This window comes from Cyprinus carpio, chromosome B17 (assembly GCF_018340385.1).
Source record: "Cyprinus carpio isolate SPL01 chromosome B17, ASM1834038v1, whole genome shotgun sequence".
NCBI lineage: Eukaryota > Metazoa > Chordata > Actinopteri > Cypriniformes > Cyprinidae > Cyprinus > Cyprinus carpio.
Window position 1 is genome coordinate 6,906,641 of NC_056613.1, and position 22,552 is coordinate 6,929,192.

General features: G+C 35.8%; 1 protein-coding gene across 17 annotated transcripts in view; it reads right to left on the reverse strand.

Moving 5' to 3' along the window:
• Positions 1-58: 58 nt before the first annotated feature.
• Positions 59-22,552, reverse strand: part of nid2a (nidogen 2a (osteonidogen)) — a 65,436-nt gene continuing 42,942 nt past the window's right edge. For 7 of the 17 annotated variants that reach the window (XM_042741927.1, XM_042741926.1, XM_042741928.1 and 4 more), the window contains 17 exons: positions 20,730-20,966; positions 18,764-18,997; positions 17,826-18,050; positions 15,599-15,835; positions 13,435-13,671; positions 12,579-12,815; positions 10,449-10,685; positions 9,818-10,054; positions 7,298-7,525; positions 6,215-6,439; positions 5,869-6,038; positions 5,654-5,783; positions 5,400-5,571; positions 2,034-2,191; positions 1,701-1,824; positions 1,206-1,315; positions 59-533 (listed from right to left, as the gene is read on the reverse strand). In XM_042741927.1, coding sequence (XP_042597861.1) covers positions 1,207-1,315; positions 1,701-1,824; positions 2,034-2,191; positions 5,400-5,571; positions 5,654-5,783; positions 5,869-6,038; positions 6,215-6,439; positions 7,298-7,525; positions 9,818-10,054; positions 10,449-10,685; positions 12,579-12,815; positions 13,435-13,671; positions 15,599-15,835; positions 17,826-18,050; positions 18,764-18,997; positions 20,730-20,966 — 3,197 coding nt within the window. In that variant the 3' untranslated portion in view covers positions 59-533; position 1,206. The remainder of the gene's footprint in view (positions 534-1,205; positions 1,316-1,700; positions 1,825-2,033; positions 2,192-5,399; positions 5,572-5,653; positions 5,784-5,868; positions 6,039-6,214; positions 6,440-7,297; positions 7,526-9,817; positions 10,055-10,448; positions 10,686-12,578; positions 12,816-13,434; positions 13,672-15,598; positions 15,836-17,825; positions 18,051-18,763; positions 18,998-20,729; positions 20,967-22,552) is intronic. The other 10 variants (XM_042741921.1, XM_042741923.1, XM_042741924.1 and 7 more) reach the window with 10 other exon arrangements.

Genomic DNA, 22,552 nt, shown 5'->3' on the forward strand with positions numbered 1-22,552 from the left:
ATAATCACTGCAGAGCCAAAAATATTTGAAAATCTGAAACATAATGCGAGCAGACATATTAAAGTTGTCAATCACATTTTATTGTTATAAATATCACATCTTACAAAAGATAAAAAAAAGGATTAAAAAAAATGACGGTTGGTAAAATACCTCTTTTGGTATTCCAAGCAATTTCACTTAAAAAATGTTAACTTCTTTTCCCTAAAAATACTGTTTAAGAGTATTTAAAAACATACAAATTACACAACTAAACTCTGAGGGTATTTTTTAAATTTGTTAGTTTTTTTTTTAACAAAAAGTCACATACAAAAGTACAGTAGAAAGAAAAAATGAGGTATAAAACAAATTTACAAAACTATTTTGAGAAAATATTCAAGATTTCGTGTTTGTAAATTTGCACTTTGGCATTGACAGTGACGTTGGTCGAGACTTGCGGGTTCTGCCATTGGCTCTCTTCTGAGTCCACGTCTCCGTCGTGATTCCCACAGCTCAAAATAGCACCATGTAACGCTGGCTCTGTCATTAGCGTCTCCCTATAACACAATTTGTCGGAAATCCTTAGTAAGCCACGTTTGGGCAAACATGACAACATTTAATTTTCTACCCAGGAAATTGCCTGCTTTCATATGCTAGTCCAGATATACAAACCCTTACTCTGATCTTGTTTGACTTGCTTTGAAGTACCATTGTGACACCAGTGTTTCATCGCCGCTGTTAAAACTACAGTGATTTGGCAGCAGGTGCCTTGTACTTTTCTCTTAAGTGCCTGTAGCTGACAGCTCATGTCTGGAATATGTTATTCTGTTATTTGCTTGAAAAGAGGCCACCCACGTTTTGCTACATGGTAAACTTGATGTGCTTTCAGGTGTATCTGTACAAATACAGACACTGTTTCAAATCTGTTTCATGCAATTTTTTAAGTCATAAAGAGGTTTACTAAACTACACAAGCAGGAGTCTGTTGGGGGCAAATATGGAGTACTTTAATATACCATTCAAAAGTTTTGGGTTGGTAAGATTTTTTTAAAATGCTTTTGGAAGAAATTGAATTTTGGAGACGTTGCCACAGTTCTTCTGGATTTAGTCTGTCTCAGTTGGTTCTGTTTCTTCATGTCATTCCAGACAGACTGGTGATGATGAGATCAGATCTCTGTGTGGAGCGCTGGCTGTTAAGACTAAAAAGAGTTATATACTTTGCCAAAGTACCTTATAAACAGTGTGGAGGAGCAACTGTAATGCCGTACAAATGAGACCTCTGATCAGGCAAGTGCTCATCTGTTGACTGGTTATCTCGATTGAGAGCGATGACCCCGTCCCTGAAACACAACAGAAGAAAATATAAAATAAAACATTTTTTTATAGCAATTCAACTGATAAAGGCAGAGTCATATGTAACCTTAATTGGACCTCACTACAAATATAAATACTCTCCTGGGGCTCTGTTTTTAAAACATTTTAAATAACACATGAGAAACTATTAAAGTATAAATATAAATTATCTAGTCCACTGCAAATCATGTGGCTGATTTTGTATTCTTTGTACTGTGTATAAATGGATGTGAATGGAGCACAAGGTCTAGTGTGACACAAAAACTGTAATAGTGTAATACAGGAACTTTCATTAACACAACACTATCTGGCAGGGAGATATGATTCTGGTGGTCATATGGTTTTGTACATGCATGTGCTATGCTGCTTTACCTCCTCCAGTCTGTGTAATAGTAGTGATTGGTGAAGGCGACCATGCTGAAGGGGTAGTTCAGGTTACTGTGGACCACACGTCTCCCTGTCCCGTTAGGTGATATACACTCCAGACGCTTGGTCCCTGTCCCAAAAAAAAAAAAAAGGTTATTAATGAGCTTTTTGAGTGCCGGTCTGTTATTCTGGTTTTGTCTGATTCAGATACACTGCGTCAGAATAAGCTGTAAAGTTCACCAAACATACTATGTCTAAGTAAAAAACTAGCCTACATTGTAAACGGGCCCCTCCAAAAGACTGCTAATTCATAGTCAGGGCTTTGAGTGTAGCACATACCTGCATCGGCCCAGCAGACCTGGCCTGTGGTGGAGTCATGGGTCAAAGCATTGGGCAGTCCAATCCCATCCTGTACCAGGACTCTTCGGTTTTGTCCGTCCACAGAGGAGCTTTCGATTTTAGGAGCTTCTCGGTTCCAGTCAGTCCAGTAGAGTGTTCTGTGAAAAATTATTAATTATTTAAAATGTGTTATTTTAAAATATAAATAAATCTAACATTTAAATAAATAATATAATATTTTATAATTCATTTAAATTTAATGTTATGCTCATGAGGACTGCATTTGATCAAAAATAGTGAAAAATATAAACTATTTTATTTTTATTTTACATTTTAAAATGTAAATGCAAAGCTATATTTTCAGCAGCCATTAATCCAGTCTTTATTGTCACATATTTCTCATCAAATAAATAAGCATTGATGAGCATAAAATGCTTCTTTCAAAAACATTGTTCAAAATCTTAATTATTTCCAAACTTTTGACAATCCAAGCAGTGTGTATTAGATGCATTAGACTGAGATATAAGGCTTTTGACGTGGGTGGAAAGATGACACAGAGTTTAATTTCATGCAAGTGTTGAAATTCACGTTTTCCTAAATATAAAACCGCTCTGCTCTATTTAGAATTGATTTAAACAAGATGTTTTAAAGCGAGGCCTATGAGAGAAACTCAGTCCCTGAGGAAATGGTAAATATAACTAGCCTTCACTTTGGCTAAGCTGAATCACTCGCTGAAAAAAAAAAAAAGATTTATAACCATAAATTATGTTTCTTTTGTCTCTCTGAGGATTTAGAAGCATGAAATCACAATTTCAGGCTATTTGAAGTAAAAGATGTTTACAAGACAAACTCCGCTGTGCAGGAAATCAGCTGACAGTGAGGTTTTGCACAACTGCTTGTATAATTAAATATTTGTTTCGCAAAATTCTTGACTAATGGAACAGATGGCCTCATGTATGCACACATTTATGCATGACGGCAAAAACAATGTAGCACTTAGCAAAAATCGCAGCACCAACAAACACACATTAGCAGCTATTCTCATGGCCCATGAGGTTCGTGTTATATCTCCTGTCCTCCACCCTAGTTCAGTTGCTCCAGATGTTGCAGATGGCTGTGTTTGTGGAGTTGCTGGCCCACACGTTGACTGGCCTCCCCTGAGACCCGAGAGCCAGGCCAGACACTGAAGCAACACCAACATCTGGGCCAATTTGTAGCCTTGGCCTTTTATTTTCTCTGCCTCCCATACACATCTTATCTTCCTCGCTCTCTTGCTTCTCTGCGTGTCTTGCCCTGTTCTCTCGCTTCCCCTCAATCACACTCTTCACAATGATAACAGATTTTAGGTTTTGAAGCGTTCATGTAAAGGAAGCATGGAAATTGTGATGGAGGGAAAGTTAGGGTTCATTAAAGCTGCCAATTGCAGGATTAATTAAGCAGAGATAAAAAAAAAAAGTGACGTGACATACAGCCAAGTATGGTGACCCATACTCAGAATTCGTGCTCTGCATTTAACCCATCCAAAGTGCACACACACAGCAGTGACCACACACACCGTGAACACACACCCGGAGCAGTGGGCAGCTATTTATGCTGCGGTGCCCGGGGAGCAGTTGGGGTTTGGTGCCTTGCTCAAGGGCACCTCAGTCGTGGTATTGTCGGCCCGAGAATCAAACCCACAACCTTAACTAAGATGCATTAGGCTTAAGCATGGAACATTACTTCAGACCTTGTAGTGAATAAGGGCAACAGCATATGATGTTATGCTCTAGACTCTAGAGCTTCTATTTATATAAAAAAAAAAGATAAAAAATAAAATAGAACTATACTGTATACAAATAGGATATAACATCACAGATTGACCTCTTGGCAAAATGCATAAAATTAGACCTGCTTGGGGTGGGTCTCATAATGTATATGTATGTACATATATGTATATATACATAAATATATAGAAATACATTTTTAATATGTATTAGATATATGTATTATAAAATTATATGTTTGTAATTTATATTTACAGATTTAATTATTTATTCACTATGTATTATTTTATATTTGTATACATATTTATAAATATAAATATGATAAATTATAAAATGATGAAAAAATTATATTTTTTTTATATATATTTTATAAAGAAAAGATTCTGACATATATAGCAGTTTTTTTTCTATACATTTTGCCAAGAGGTCAATATATTACACATTAATTTTGGTTTGTTTATTTATTATAAAATTATATATTATTTAATACAGTTGTGTATGTGTGTGCGTGCTTATATATATAAAATAAAATAATTCATATAAATTTGTTAATATTTTTGAAATATGCTCATGAAGACTGAATTTGATCAAAAACACAGTAAAAAAATAATTTTGTTAAATATTACTACAATAAAAAAAATTATAGTTTAATACATTTTAAAATTGTAATGATTCAGTATGTATTATTTTAAAATATAAATAAATTTGATAAAATATACAAAAATAATATACAAGATAGAATATGATTCTGAATTTACATGAGCAGTTTTTATTCTATACATTTTGCTAAGTGGTCAATATATATATATATATATATATATATATAAAAAATGTATTTGTTTATTTATTATAAAATATTATAATAATTACATAGTATTTAATATAATGTAGGTTGTGTATACTGTGGTACACAATCAGAAACTCAACCTCTACACATACACATTATCCTTAAATGCTACACAATGTAGTACTCCCTTACATGAGCAAATACTGACCAGCTTTGATCAGATTAAATCAAAAGCTTCAAAGCTTCAAAAGAGATGCATTACGTAAGGAATAATTGACGACAGGCTGTTGAATTATTAGAAAAATAATACACACCCGAGATGGTGATGCGGCCACAACGCGAAGCGGATCGCTTATACTATGGCTACCACACCTCAAGGCCTCGATCAGATGATATATTTAAAGGGATTCGTCCGGTTTTTGTACTTAAATCGCTATTGTGAGTAGGATTATTTCTTCCGCATCTCATCCAACACCTCTTTATTACCTCGCTAGTGAGAAATGTCATGTGTATTTACTTTCGGAAAATTGTCTGTCATGTTGTTGTTTTTGTTAGTCCTGTAATTTCCGTTATTACATTTTTACTATGTGAAGTGATTTGGAACTGTAATGCGGTCAGGAGAGCTGCCTGGAACTACTTTCACCGTGCGTTTCCCAGAAAATAATTGCACACCTCAGAATGTTCGTCAGCCAATCAGATTCAAGCATTTAACGGCCCCGTAGTATAATTTTTATTTCAGGTACTGGTTTTGGTTTTGGATGGGTGGCAAGATGGCTGACAGTTTGATATCTTTAAGCAATCTGAAGCTCATACCTTGTAGGGGAGTGTACGATGATGGCTCTGGGATTTACTAAGTCTGTGTCAAACAGAACACGCCTGTCACTTCCATCAAGGTTCGCCGTTTCAATCTTATCTGATGTGCTGTCCACCCAAAACAGTCTCCTACGGGCGACATCTATAGCAAGACCCTCTGGACTCGTCAGAGCTGAAAAAGATTATATTATATTATATTATATTATATTATATGATATTATATTATATTATATTAATTTGTAAAAAAAACATACCTGTGTTGATGATAATCTCAGGTTCTGATCCTGGCTCCAGACTGGCTCTATTGATTGTCCGTCCAGCCAGATCCGTCCAATAAACTTTTCTTTCTCTGCAGTCATAATCAATGCCGACCACTATAGAGCCCTGAGAGTGTAAACAGGAGAGAATTAGTATACTTTTCTCAAAGCCGCAGACTTCAGTATTTCAATCAAAAGTGTGCAATTCCCACATGTAAAGCAAGCAGCACTGAAGATCTCTGCTTGTCCATCTGTGTGCCGATGAGAGGCAAAACTCCAATCTGCTGGCCCTGGGCATAGAGCAGGGACGTGCCTGATGGAGGTGGGGTCACATCTGGGCGTGGCAGAGGATGCATGGTGGGAGGGGCCACAGTAGGAATACCTAAAAGTTAGCAGATCAGTTTAGCTTGGAAAAACAAATCATTCTGTTCACCCTTATTCTGAATGTACACTTGAAAATAAAATAAAATAAAATAAAAAATGTCCAAGCATTGAACCCTTTAACCAGTGTTTTTTTTTCATGAGGAAACTGTGGGTTTCACAGCAAGCGACACTCACAGGCAGGTTTCACAGCATCGTGTGAGCGGGTTCCTGGTACCTCCCTTCCGTTTTGGTCCACACACCAGCAGTAGCTGCTGTCTCCGTAGCACTGAACTGGGTTGAACTCCCCGGCAGAGTCACACTGAGGTAGATAATGGTGGGAATCCGGCTGGCCTCCATACTGCTGCATCAGACTGGCTCTCCAGCGCTCACAGACGGTCTCTGGACGCTGGACGGGAGGCACTGGGTGTCAGAGGGGAAACCAGGTACATATTACTGCACAATATGGGGATATTTATCCATAGCCAATAAGAGATTAATCAAGTAAACAATGAAAATTGCTAATGACTAATCCAGCATGAAAAAAAAATATTTTAAAGATATTTTAACATTTTAAACTACTGAATTGATTTTATAATGATATAATTAAATGTATTTATAAACAATCTAATATTGTTGTTAATGTTAATTATATAATTAAGAAGTATATAAAATGATAATCTAATCTTTAAACTCTGACATCCACTAAGAACTACATACTAGTGTATTTTCTATATTTTTTCTGATTCATATAATCCAATGACCATTCAAAAGCATTGTTCATTCTTGGTCTGTGTCATTTTTGGCTACAAAACAGTGAGATGAAATAGGAGGCATTCTAACTATGGTGAGAAGAGGACACATTCATTGGACTAAAGTTGCTGCTCATATGATCTGGATGAACACAGGGCAGACCGGACTCTGTGAGCTCTGCTATAAATTAGAGTGATTGATTACACATGATGTAAAACTACTCAGCAAATTAGAATGCCTATAATTGACAAACAACAGCATGGTGCATTTCAAACATTTGTTGCCCAATGTGAAAGCTGGTGCTACAGTGGTATTCTAATATAGTATTCTGGTCTGTATATATGGCTGTAAGGTAAGTCTATATTAGCTGTTTTATCATTCACCAATAACAATTTGTAAATTTGATTGCTTAGAGTGGCAGTCCCATCCACAGTGAAATCCTATTAGGCCAAAATTCCACTCCACATGGATATATAAGTCTAGCTAATATATATTAGTCTAGTATTGTTTTAAGTTTTGTTCTCTTACCAGGCTCATCACAGTTTATTGCTGGGGCTCCAGGTGGAGTTCTGGTTCCCGCTCTCTCCTGTCCTCTACTGTCCACACACCAGCAGTGACCTGTGGACCCGTGGCACTGCTGGGGCCTGTACTGACCCTCCTCATCACACTGAGGGATGAAGGCTCCTATCAGAGGAACATCGCCATCTCTGCTACGAAGACTGTCTCTGTGCTGCTCACAGTGGGTCTTGGGACGCACTAGGAGCACACAAGATACACAAGGGATTGTTATTTCTCCATTACACTCTTTTGAACAACCCTTGGTTAACCCAAACTCTAAACTCCAAAAAAGTTATTATCTGTTTTGATCATAATATTGCAGATGTTAATATTGCCCATGTAAACACAGGTGGTTTTGACAAACCTCGACCTTCCCTAAAACCCTACATTTTTTCCAAAGAGGAATGTGTAAGGCTGGAGTCGGATCGTCTGGACTGAGGGACGACTTCTCACTAAGAGAACAAAGGACTTTCCTGATAATTAACATTTGAACACTCTCTTGAACACCCTCCTGCATAAGTAACAGTGCCATCGGAGACGCACCACGCCTAGCAGTTTCACACCTCACCATCACACTCCCTCCTCACACTATGATCCCCATCCTTTCTCCCTCACCTGAAACTCACTCTAAATCTATGCAATGTTAATTGTATACAACAAGTGATTATATATGTTTGGTATCATTTGAAATGTCTCAGTGTGCCTGGTACAATGGTCTCAACCTTACAAAAGTAGACTAAAAGATAATACAGATCCTAAGAGTCAAGAGATATTTTGATTACTGTAATGGGAGTGTCCTTTTCCAGGGTCTTCCATGTAAATTACCTTCTGTTCACTTTGAGGTGTAAACTACACTGGTCTGGGACCTGACTTAATCAAATTCTAATTGTTAGTTTCTGTCTTCATCTCGGGGGATGTTTGTCTTGATCTGAGGTATTTAAAGGATTGCAGCAAAAGGATCGGGGCGATTCTGTAACCAGAAAGCCCGTAGTGTGGTGTGTGTCTCTTCACTTCATACTATGTATTTCACTAGAAGTCAGGTATGCATCTTTCACTCCTAGATTCATCTTTGAGAATGTGATGTCTTGTATTGATTTGATATCTTTGAATTGGGTATGTAATTGGCAGAATACATATTTACCTGACTGATAATAAATTGTTACATTTGATTTTATTCGGTGTTATTCTGTAATTATTGACTCTAGTAGATTACGTTGTATCCTTGCTAGCGACATGAGCACCCGAATGAACGAGTACAATAATATTAAAGAATAAATAGAATAATCAAATGTGAGAATAATAATAATTAGAGATAGACAAACAACCAATTTGCCTTTCAACCCAAATTCGAGGTCATACTAAAATGGAGTCAGATTAGATCATTAAATGGAGTCAGATTTGAGTTTAATCTAAATTGAATAACTCTACGTGCTGAAATGAGAAAGAACGAGCAGGAAACCTTCAGCCAGCAGCGGATGATGTCGTTGTTGGGTGTTGTTGGTGGTTATTAATGATGTGTTTCTACAACAATAAAGATGTATCTCTTCACATTTTTATGCTATCCTCTTTAAAAAGTGTAAGGGCCTGTTTTCCCAAATAACTGTCGAATTTGTACTGAGGATTTTATTTTTTTAAGAAATTAATAATTTTATTGAGCAAAGATGCATGAAATCAATCAAAAGTGACAGTAAAGAAATTTACATTGTTACAAGAACAAATATTTTGAAATAAATGCTGTTCTTTTGAACTTTCTATTCAACATATAATCCAGTTTCAGTAAAAATATTAAGCAGCACAATTGTTTTCAACACTGATAATAATAAGAAATGTTTCCTGAGCATAAACTCAGCATGCTAGAATGATTTCTGAAGGATCATGTGACACTGAAGACTGGAGTAATGATTCAGCTTTGTCATCACATGAGTAAATAACATTTTCATTTTTTTTAAAACAGTAATCCTAAATTGTTATAATATTTCACAATATTATGGTTTTTACTGTATTTTTGCTCAAATAAATGCAGCCTTGGTAAGCACATAAGACTTCTTTCAAAAAAATCGTATTCATCTCAAACTTCTTAACGGTAGTCCATCCCAAACAAAAAATGAGTAATTGCAACAGATCCCATGACAATTAATTAATAAAAAATAAATAGAAATATTATTTAAATGACTTGGAGAGAGAGGACTGTGACAAAAACAGAAGTTCCTGTAGACCAGAGATGCCCAAACAAGGGCCCACAGGCCAAAGTTGGTCCACAAGAAGGTGGAAAAATAGCAGAAAACATCCAATGTAAGCATATCTTTATTTCTATTTTTTTACATGGTTTGTTGCATTTTTTGCATTTAATTAAAGAAAAAAATTACAATGATAAAAAAAAAATCTATTTTATAATAATATAGTTAGTAAAATGCAAAATATACTTTCAATTAGATTTTTGGCCCTTCATAGTAAAACTTTTGGACACCTCTGCTGTAGACTATTTCTTACCTGGCTCATCACAGTTTATTGCTGGGGCTCCAGGTGGAGTTTTGGTTCCCGCTCTCTCCTGTCCTCTACTGTCCACACACCAGCAGTGACCTGTGGATCCGTGGCACTGCTGGGGCCTGTACTGACCCTCCTCATCACACTGAGGGATGAAGGCTCCTATAGGACGAACACCACCATTTCCGCTCTGAAGACTGTCTCTGTGCTGCTCACAGTGGGTCTTGGGACGCTCTGGATGCACTTGGGATAGAAAAGAGTTTGTTATTCTCCCATCACACCCCTCAGTACAAAAATCTCAGCCATAAAGTTACTTCAATAAAGCTACAGAGTTTTTGATAAAATTAATGTTTCTGGAGTTACTGATGACATTCAACCTCCCCTAACTAAAATAAAACCAAATATTAAATGAAAATGTAAATTTAAAACTCTTTTAAATGTTGCCCTGCCCACTTACAGAAATTAAATAAATTTGAGTTGAAGTACTAAAATTGCTAAAACTTAAAAATAAATAAATTTAAATTAATAGATATATTTTTAAAAAAGTTATAAAAATGATAAATACACTTATGAAAAACTCTAAAACTTGCACTAAAATAATGACAAAATTTAAACAGAAAAATTTAAACTTTCTTACCTGGCTCATCACAGTTTATTGTTGGGGCTCCAGGTGGAGTTCTGGTTCCCGCTCTCTCCTGTCCTCTACTGTCCACACACCAGCAGTGACCTGTGGACCCTTGGCACTGCTGGGGCCTGTACTGACCCTCCTCATCACACTGAGGGATGAAGGCTCCTATCAGAGGAACATCACCATCTCCTCTACGAAGACTGTCTCTGTGCTGCTCACAGTGGGTCTTGGGACGCTCTGGATGCACTTGGGATAGAAAAGAGTTTGTTATTTTTCCATCACACCCATCAGTAGAAAAACTAATTTAGACTAAAATATTAAAAAGAAAACTGAAAATATAAAAATAAAACAATGTAACAATTTTAATATATACTATAACAGTATATATATATTATATTGAAATAACATCTACAATTTCTAAAGCATCTAGAATTTGGAGATTTGGAAATCATGGTTAGTAAGGAAAATTTAAAGTTAAATTAAGGTACTTTGACAGCAAAAATTAGCACTACTTTTTTGGTTTTCAAGGACTAAAATCAGAGATCTCACATCAAACAATATTGTTATTATCTTTCAAATTTTAATAAACAAATAAAACAAAAAGGCACAAATAAAGTGCGGCACAAAATCATACAATGACTGTGGCAACTTTAACATTTGAAAGGATATTATGGCAAAGTTATCGCTTTCCTTATTCAAACTGATTTTTTTTTTTCATGAATATGATTGACCTGAAAAATGAAAGCTGTATCATACACTTGGGAAATTATGAGCTATATCACCACTTATCAACACTAGGGTGGGTGACAATACACTTAGCTCACAAGATATACAGATACTTGGTTCACTAGAATGAGACAATATTTTTATACTATTTAAAAAAAAAAAAAATCAAAAGACAAAATATTTGTCTTTTAATCACACAAATCAAAACAATGCAGTTGTATTTTGATTTTTTTAACTAATCTAGGGCTGTAACTAATGATTATTTTGGTAATCAAGTAATCTACTAATTATTTGGGCAATTGAGTAATCTCATATTTTTTAGTAATACAAATAGACCTAAGTGAAAAACAGGCTTTAGTATGACTATTTATATATAAACTAACAATGAGGCAATAATAGTTTGTTCAAATATAGTATCAAAACCAAGTAATTACATGGTTTTATTGAACAACCCTGATAAAATATGAACATATATGAACATAACCAACTTAAGTTTATTATATATTATAACAAACACCTGCAGAGAGCACCAACGGCCTAGCGACGCTTCACTTTACAGCGTGATCCAAGGACATTTAAATCCATGTAATTTTAATATTTGGCCACCTGCAAACTCTGAGCGAGGGTTTGAAGTTTTGAACTTTTATTTTGAAATTGCGATGTACAACAAATCGCATACTTATAAATATGTTTATGTATTCTCCTATGTTGGAATAGGTTTATAAATGATTTACATTACAAATCTAGAGAGATAACATGCACTGTTTTCCCAGATGAATGTTAAGCAACACAAACTCACAGCATATGCAGAGGAAGAGTTTGTGTCCCGAGTGGTTGAGATGGAGATGTGCTCCACGCTTGTAAACGATGACAGTGCAGTACAAAATGCGTCAGACTTTATATGCGTTGTCAAATGAAACCCAAATGAACAGCACATGCAATACAAGACCGAACAATATAATGCAAGCACTATCAAAAGTTTTACCACAAACACAACTTATACTAATATCGTGAGATCTCGTGCGCTGCTAAAAGCCAGAAGAAACAGCTCTGTATTTATATCAGACGTGCTGCTTCGTTAATTTTGCATAAAAATATACTTTTATCGAGGGAAAAAACAAAACACTTATTTCATATATACTGCCCTTTAAAAATGAAAATACCTTTTCAAGTACCTTCTCAAAACATGGCTGTTTTCAAGGGTTTTCCAGGACTTAAATTTAAAAAAAAAAAAGTCAAATTCAAGTACTTCAAGCACTTTAAGCACCTTGTACGAACCCTGGGAGATATTCCAACAAAAAGAGGAACTGCTACCGCTCTATAACAGATCCCATGACAATTAATTAATTAAAAAAATGAAATATTACATAAAAAATAGGACAGATGACCTATTGAGGGAGGCCTATTTCTTACCTGGCTCATCACAGTTTATTGTTGGGGCTCCAGGTGGAGTTCTGGTTCCCGCTCTCTCCTGTCCTCTACTGTCCACACACCAGCAGTGACCTGTGGACCCGTGGCACTGCGGGGGCCTGTACTGACCCTCCTCATCACACTGAGGGATGAAGGCTCCTATCAGAGGAACATCACCATCTCCTCTACGAAGACTGTCTCTGTGCTGCTCACAGTGGGTCTTGGGACGCTCTGGATGCACTTGGGATAGAAAAGAGTTTGTAATTCTCCCATCACACCCCTCAGTAGAAAAATCTCAGCCATAAAGTTACTTCAATAAAGTTACAGAGTTTTTGATAAAATTAATGTTTCTGGAGTAACTGATGACATTCAACCTCCCCTAACTAAAATAAAACCAAATATTAAATGAAAATGTAAATTTAAAACTCTTTTAAATTTTGCCTTGGCCACTAGCAGAAATTAAATAAATTTGAGTTGAAGTACTAAAATTGCTAAAACTTAAATAAAAATAAATAAATTTAAATTAATAGATATATTTAAAAAAAAGTTATGAAAATGACAAATACACTCATGAAAATCTCTAAAACTTGCACTAAAATAATGACAAAATTTAAACTGAAAATATAAAAATAAAAGCTATGTCAAAATGTTAATAAATACTAAAAAATATATATATATAAATTATGTTAAAATAACAGCATCTAAAATTTGCAAAGCATCTAGAGTTTGGAGATATTCCAACAAAAACAGCAACTGCTACCGCTCCATAACAGATCCCATGACAATTAATTAATTTTAAAAAATGAAATATTATATAAAAATAGGACAGATGACCTATTGAGGGAGGCGTGTTTCTTACCAGGCTCATCACAGTTTATTGTTGGGGCTCCAGGTGGAGTTCTGGTTCCCGCTCTCTCCTGTCCTCTACTGTCCACACACCAGCAGTGACCTGTGGACCCGTGGCACTGCTGGGGCCTGTACTGACCCTCCTCATCACACTGAGGGATGAAGGCTCCTATCAGAGGAACATCACCATCTCCTCTACGAAGACTGTCTCTGTGCTGCTCACAGTGGGTCTTGGGACGCTCTGGATGCACTTGGAATAGAAAAGAGTTTGTTATTTTTCCATCACACCCATCAGTAGAAAAACTAACTTAGACTGAAATATTAAAAGAAAAACTGAAAATATAAAAATAAAACCATGTCACAATTTTAATATATACTATAACAGTATATATATATTATATTGAAATAACATCTACAATTTCTAAAGCATCTAGAATTTGGAGATTTGGAAATCAGGGTTCGTACAGAAACTGCAAAATTAAATTCCAGGACTTTCAAGGACTTTTCAAGCTCTAATTTTTTGGTTTTCAAGGACTAAAATCAGAGATCTCACATCAAACAATATTGTTATTATCTTTCAAATTCTAATAAACAAATAAAACAAAAAGGCACAAATAAAGTGCAGCACAAAATCATACAATGACTGTGGCAACTTTAACATTTGAAAGGATATTATGGCAAAGTTATCGCTTTCCTTATTCAAATTGATTTTTTTTTTCATGAATATGATTGACCTGAAGAATGAAAGCTGTATCATACACTTGGGAAATTATGAGCTATATCACCACTTATCAACACTAGGGTGGGTGACAATACACTTAGCTCACAAGATATACAGATACTTGGTTCACTAGAATGAGACAATATTTTTATACTATTTAAAAAAACAATTTTTTTAAAATGACAAAATATTTGTCTTTTAATCACACAAATCAAAACAATGCAGTTGTATTTTGAATTTTTTTAACTAATCTAGGGCTTGTAACTAATGATTATTTTGGTAATCAAGTAATCTACTGATTATTTGGACAATTGAGTAATCTGATATTTTTTAGTAATACAAATAGACCTAAGTGAAAAACAGGCTTTAGTATGATTATTTATATATAAACTAACGATGAGGCAATAATAGTTTGTTCAAATAAAGTATCAAAACCAAGTAATTACATGGGTTTTATTGAACAACCCTGATAAAATATGAACATATATGAACATAACCAACTTAAGTTTATTATATATTATAACAAACACCTGCAGAGGGCACCAACGGCCTAGCGACGCTTCACTTTACAGCGTGATCCAAGGAAGTTTAAATCCATGTAATTTTAATATTTGGCCACCTGCAAACTCTGAGCGAGGGTTTGAAGTTTTGAACTTTTATTTTGAAATCGCGATGTACAACAAATCGCATACTTATAAATATGTTTATGTATTCTCCTGTGTTGGCATAGGTATATAAATGATTTACATTACAAATCTAGTGAGATAACATGCACTGTTTTCCTAGATGAATGTTAAGCAACACAAACTCACAGCATATGCAGAGGAAGAGTTTGTGTCCCGAGTGGTTGAGATGGAGATGCGCTCCGCGCTTGTAAACGATGACAGTGCAGTACAAAATGCGTCAGACTTTATATGCGTTGTCAAATGAAACCCAAATGAACAGCACATGCAATACAAGACCGAACAATATAATGCAAGCACTATCAAAAGTTTTACCACAAACACAACTTATACTAAAATCGCAAGAACGCTTTTCACCTCAAGGAGTAATATCGCGAGATCTCGTGTGCTGCTAAAAGCAAGGAGAAACAGCTCTGTATTTATATCAGACGTCCTGATTCATTAATTTTGCATAAAAATATAGTTTTATCGAGGGAAAAAACAAAACACTCATTTCATATATACTGCCCTTTAAAAATTAAAATACCTTTTCAAGTACCTTCTCTATACATGGCTGTTTTCAAGGGTTTTCCAGGACTTAAATTTAAAAAAAAGTAAAATTAAAGAAATTCAAGCACTTTAAGCACCTTGTACAAACCCTGGGAAATAATTCAACAAAAAGAGGAACTGCTACCGCTCTATAACAGATCCCTTGACAATTAATTAATTTAAAAAAATGAAATATTATATAAAAAATAGGACAGATGACCTATTGAGGGAGGCCTATTTCTTACCTGGCTCATCACAGTTTATTGTTGGGGCTCCAGGTGGAGTTCTGGTTCCCGCTCTCTCCTGTCCTCTACTGTCCACACACCAGCAGTGACCTGTGGACCCGTGGCACTGCTGGGGCCTGTACTGACCCTCATCATCACACTGAGGGATGAAGGCTCCTATCAGAGGAACATCACCATCTCGTCTACGAAGACTGTCTCTGTGCTGCTCACAGTGGGTCTTGGGACGCTCTGGATGCACTTGGGATAGCAAAGAGTTTGTTATTCTCCCATCACACCCCTCAGTAGAAAAAATCTCAGCCATAAAGTTACTTCAGTAAAGCTACAGATTTTTTGATAAAATTCATGTTTCTGGTGGTTCTGATGACATTCAACCTCCCCAAACTAAAATAAAACCAAATATTAAAGGGGTCATATGACGTTGCTAAAAAAGAACATTATTTTGTGTATTTGATGTAATGAAATGTATTTATGTGGTTTAAGGTTCAAAAAACACATTATTTTCCACATACTGTACATTATTGTTTCTCCTCTATGCCCCGCCTTTCTGAAACACATTGATTTTTACAAAGCTCATCGGTCTGAAAAACCGAGGTGTACGCTGATTGGCCAGCTATACGGTGCGTTGTGATTGGCCGAATACCTCACACGTGTGACGGAAATGTTATGCCCTTTAACCATACTGTGAGCCGTATCCCGGCGTGACGAGACAAAAACAATAAAACCCATTACAAACGAGGCATTTATTGCATGTAGTGGGGACATAATTATTGAATAAGACTTATACTGTCTTTTACGTGTGATCTGTGATTGGAGAAACGACAAACAAAATGCTCTAATCTAGTGTTTTAATAATTAGTGTTTAATCCTTTAAATATGAAAACGTACTTACAGGCTGTGAGTCAGCATTATTTGTCAGTACACCAGCATTGTAGGCTACTCTCACAGGAAACAGTTCTCGTCCTCCGTAAAATGCATTGCACACATCTGAATATTTGGTTTGAACTGTTTTGGAACAGTGTTGTAAATACAACTTAACCACTGATTTCTAGTTGTGTCCTCTTTTGGAAGACCAATCAAAGTAGTTTCGCTTTCACAGCGAAAAAAACAGCGTGTCCATGACAAGATGGCAGCAACAATACCACAGCGAGAATAAAAGTTATGCCTTCTTTCTTTGCATGAACAATTGGGGCGGTGTTATGCAAATCTTCCCACATAGTGATGTAGACGTGGGGTCGTGTTTAAACGAGGCATTTTAGGAGGGTGTGGACCAGTCTTAACTTTTATAAAGAATAGCTCTTTGGGTTTGAGACTTTAGTCTTTGCAACTTTAGGAATCTTATCTATTCACGAACAGCTTGTAACACTCCAAAGAGAAAGGAAAACTTAAAAAATCGTATCATATGACCCCTTTAAATGAAAAATGTAAACTTAAAACTCTTTAAAATTAAAATCAGAAATGTTGCCTTGGCCACTAACAGAAATGAAATAAGTTTGAGTTGAAGTTCTAAAATTGCTAAAACTTAAATAAAAATAAATACATTTAAATTAATAGATATATTTTAAAAAGTTATAAAAATTAAAAATACATACATGAAAATCACAAAAATTTGCACTAAAATAATGCCACAAAATTTAAACTGAAAATATAATAATAAAAGTTATGTCAAAATGTTAATAAATGCCCAAAAAATTACATAAATTATGTTCAAATAAGAGCATCTAAAATTTGCAAAGCATCTAGAGTTTGGAGATATTCCAACAAAAAGGGCAACTGCTACCACTCTATAACAGATCCCAGGACAATTAATTATTTAAAAAAATGAAATATTATATAAAAAAGGACAGATGACCTATTGAGGAAGGCCTGTTTCATTCATTTACTTTATTTATAGAGCACTTTACAACTGCACCTGCAGACCAAAGTGCTGTACTATCAAAAAACACTTCATTAAACACACAACTTAAAACAAGGCATATCCTATTAAACAACAAAGATTAGCCCACCCTCTCAAAGGATAAAGACAAGAAGTAGTTTTTGACTTCAATTTTAAAAGCATTTAAAGATGTGACCTCTCTAAGTTCCTGAGGAAGACTATTACAGAGCCTTGGCCACCGCACGAGCAAAGGCCTGATCCCCTTTTAACTTTAAATGAGTACGAGGGACAGTAAGCAATAACTTATTATTGGATCTTAGTTTGTTAGAGTTTCTCAGAGTTATTGTTTCTTACCAGGCTCATCACAGTTTATTGTTGGGGCTCCAGGTGGAGTTCTGGTTCCCGCTCTCTCCTGTCCTCTACTGTCCACACACCAGCAGTGACCTGTGGACCCGTGGCACTGCTGGGGCCTGTACTGACCGTCCTCATCACACTGAGGTATGAAGGCTCCTATCAGAGGAACATCATCTCTGCTACGAAGACTGTCTCTGTGCTGCTCACACTGGGTCTTGGGACGCACTAGGAGCACACAAGATACACAAGGGATTGTTATTTCTCCATTACACTCCTTTGAACAACCCTTTGTTTACATGAAATGAAAAGGTTTGTGCAAGTTTATGAGTTGCCAAACTCTAAACTCCAATAAAGTTATTATCTGTTTTGATCATAATATTGCAGATGTTAATATTGCCCATGTAAACACAGGTGGTTTTGACAAACCTCGACCTTCCCTAAAACCCTACATTTTTGCAAAGAAGAATGCAATATGTCTACAACAATAAAGATGTATCTCTTCACATTTTTATGCTATCCTCCTTAAACTCAGGGTAAGGGCCTGTTTTCCCAGATAACTAATTTATGTCGAATTTGTACGGAGGATTTTTTTAAAAGAAATTAATAATTTTATTGAGCAAAGATGCATGAAATCAATTAAAAGTGACAGTAAAAAAATTTACATTGTTACAAGAACAAATATTGAAAATAAATGCTGTTCTTTTGAACTTTCTATTCATCACACAATCCAGTTTCAGCAAAAATATTAACCAGCACAATTGTTTCCAACACTGATAATAAGAAATGTTTCCTGAGCATAAACTCAGCATGCTAGAATGATTTCTGAAGGATCATGTGACACTGAAGACTGGAGTAATGATTCTAAAAATTCAGCTTTGTCATCACATGAGTAAATAAAAATAGGACAGATGACCTATTGAGGGAGGCGTGTTTCTTACCAGGCTCATCACAGTTTATTGTTGGGGCTCCAGGTGGAGTTCTGGTTCCCGCTCTCTCCTGTCCTCTACTGTCCACACACCAGCAGTGACCTGTGGACCCGTGGCACTGCTGGGGCCTGTACTGACCCTCATCACACTGAGGGATGAAGGCTCCTATCAGAGGAACATCACCATCTCCTCTACGAAGACTGTCTCTGTGCTGCTCACAGTGGGTCTTAGGACGCTCTGGATGCACTTGGGATAGAAAAGAGTTTGTTATTCTCCCATCACAACCCTCAGTAGAAAAATCTCAGCCATAAAGTCATTTCAGTAAAGTTACAGAGTTTTTGATAAAATTCATGTTTCTGGTGGTTCTGATGACATTCAACCTCCCCTAACTAAAATAAAACCAAATATTAAAGGGGTCATATGACGTTGCTAAAAAAGAACATTATTTTGTGTATTTGAAGTAATGAAATGTGTTTATGTGGTTTAAGGTTCAAAATACACATAATTTTCCACATACTGTACATTATTGTTTCTCCTCTATGCCCCGCCTTTTTGAAACGCATTGATTTTTACAAAGCTTATCGGTCTGAAAAGCGAGGTGTACACTGATTGGCCAGGCTGTTACAGCAGGATGGATTCTGATTGGCTGTCAATTTTTTATCGTTCATCAGCTGGGAAAAAAATCGTTTTGAAAGTGATTCCAACAATATCGTTTTTCTTTGTCTTTATCGTTATAGTTGTGGTGTGAACTCTGCTGTTCTTTAATACTGAAAACGATTTTTAGAACTTTATCGTTATCTTTATAGTTATCGTCCTTGGTGTGAACAGGCCTTTATACTGTCTTTTTACGCATTGCGTTACATCGCGCCGCATAAACATAAAACCATGTCTGCATTTGTAATCGGAGAAATGACAAACAACAAGCGCTACTCTACACTGCTCAAAACTCGTGTTTGAATCATCAGTGGCAAATCCTTTAAATATGAAAACGTACTTACAGGCTGTGAGTCAGCATTATTTGTCAGAACACCGGCATTGCAGGCTACTCTCACAGGAAACAGTTCTCGTCCTCCATAAATGCGCCGCACACATCTGAATATTTGGTTTGAACTGTTTTGGAACAGTGTTGTAAATCCAACTTAACCACTGATTTCTAGTTGTGTCTTTTTTTGGAAGACAAACAAAGTAGTTTCGCTTTCACAGCGAAACACACAGTGTCTCCACGACATGGCAGCAGCAACAATACTACAGCGAGAATAAAAGTTATGCCTTCTTTCTTTGCGTGAACATGTGGGGCGGTGTTATGCAAATCTTCCCACATAGTGATGTAGACGTGGGGTCATGTTTAAACGAGGCGTTTTAGGAGGGCGTGGACAAGTCTTTAACTTCTATAAAGAATATCTCTTTGGGTTTGAGACTTTGGTCTTTGCAACTTTAGGAATCTTATCTATTGTTTTAATGATTGTATTGTTACAAGGAGAAGGGAAAGGTTGAATTGACATCATATGACCCCTTTAAATGAAAAATGTAAACTTAAAACTCTTTAAAATTAAAATCAGAAATGATGCCTTGGCTACTAACAGAAATGAAATAAGTTTGAGTTGAAGTTCTAAAATTGCTAAAACTTAAAAATAAATACATTTAAATTAATAGATATATTTAAAAAAGTTATAAAAATTAAAAATACATGTATGAAAATCACTAAAATTTGCACTAAAATAATGACAAAATTTAAACTGTAAATATAATAATAAAAGCTTTGTCAAAATGTTAATAAATCCAAAAAAATGTATATAATTTATGTTAAAATAAAAGCATTTAAAATTTGCAAAGCATCTAGAGTTTGGAGATATTCCAACAAAAAAAGCAACTGCTGCTACCACTCTATAACAGATCCCATGACAATTAATTCATTTATAAAATGAAATATTATATAAAAATAGGACAGATGACCTATTGAGGGAGGCGTGTTTCTTACCAGGCTCATCACAGTTTATTGTTGGGGCTCCAGGTGGAGTTCTGGTTCCCGCTCTCTCCTGTCCTCTACTGTCCACACACCAGCAGTGACCTGTGGACCCTTGGCACTGCTGGGGCCTGTACTGACCCTCCTCATCACACTGAGGGATGAAGGCTCCTATAGGACGAACACCACCATTTCCGCTCTGAAGACTGTCTCTGTGCTGCTCACAGTGGGTCTTAGGACGCTCTGGACGCACTTGGGATAGAAAAGAGTTTGTTATTCTCCTATCACACCCATCAGTACAAAAATCTCAGCCATAAAGTTACTTCAATAAAGTTAGAGAGTTTTTGATAAAATTCATGTTTCTGGTGGTTCTGATGACATTCAACCTCCCCAAACTAAAATAAAACCAAATATTAAAGGGGTAATATGACGTCGCTAAAAAAAGAACATTATTTTGTGTATGTGATGTAATGAAATATGTTTATGTGGTTTAAGGTTCAAAAAACACATTATTTTCTACATACTGTACATTATTGTTTCTCCTCTATGCCCCGCCTTTCTGAAACGCTTCGATTTTTACAAAGCTCATCGGTCTGAAAAGCGAGGTGTGCTCTGATTGGCCAGCTATCCAGTGTGTTGTGATTGGCCGAATACCTCAAGCGTGTGACGGAAATGTTTCGCCCCTTACCATACTGTGATGCCGTGTTGCGGCGCGATGACACAAAAACAATAAAACCCATTACAAAGAGGCATTTGTTGCATCTAGTGGGGACATAATTATTGATTATAATGACTTATACTGTCTTTTTACGCGTTGCGTTGCATCACGCCGCGCCGTGTAAACAAAACCATGTCTGCATTTGTCATCGGAGAAATGGCAAACAACAAGCGCTACTCTACACTGCTCAAAACTCGTGTTTGAATCATCAGTGGCAAATCCTTTAAATATGAAAACGTACTTACAGGCTGTGAGTCAGCATTATTTGTCAAAAAACCGTCATTGTAGGCTACTCTCACAGGAAACAGTCCTCGTCCTCCGTAAAATGCGCCGCACACATCTGAATATTTGGTTTGAACTGTTTTGGAACAGTGTTGTAAATACAACTTAACCACTGATTTCTAGTTGTGTCCTCTTTTGGAAGGCCAAACATAATAGTTTCGCTTTCACAGCTAAAAAACCAGCGTGTCCATGACAAGATGGCAGCAACAATACCACAGCGAGAATAAAAGTTATGCCTTCTTTCTTTGCATGAACATTTGGGGCGGTGTTATGCAAATCTTCCCACATAGTGATGTAGACGTGGGTTCATGTTTAAACGAGGCATTTTAGGAGGGTGTGGACCAGTCTTAACTTTTATAAAGAATAGCTCTTTGGGTTTGAGACTTTAGTCTTTGCAACTTTAGGAATCTTATCTATTCACGAACAGCTTGTAGCACTCCAGAGAGAAAGGAAAACTTGAAATCGCATCATATGACCCCTTTAAATGAAAACTGTTAATATTACAACTGTTTGAAATTAAAATTTGAAATGTTGTCTTGTGAACTATTTAAATGATCGTAATAATGAGTTGAAGTTCTATATATATATATATATATATATATATATATATATATATATATATATATATATATATATATATATATATATATATATATATATATATATATAAATTATGTTAAAATAACAGCATGTAAAATTTGCAAAGCATCTAGAGTTTGGAGATATTCCAACAAAAAGAGCAACTGCTACCGCTCTATAACAGATCTCATGACAATTAATTCATTAAAAAAATTAAATATTATATAAAAATAGGACAGATGACCTATTGAGGGAGGCA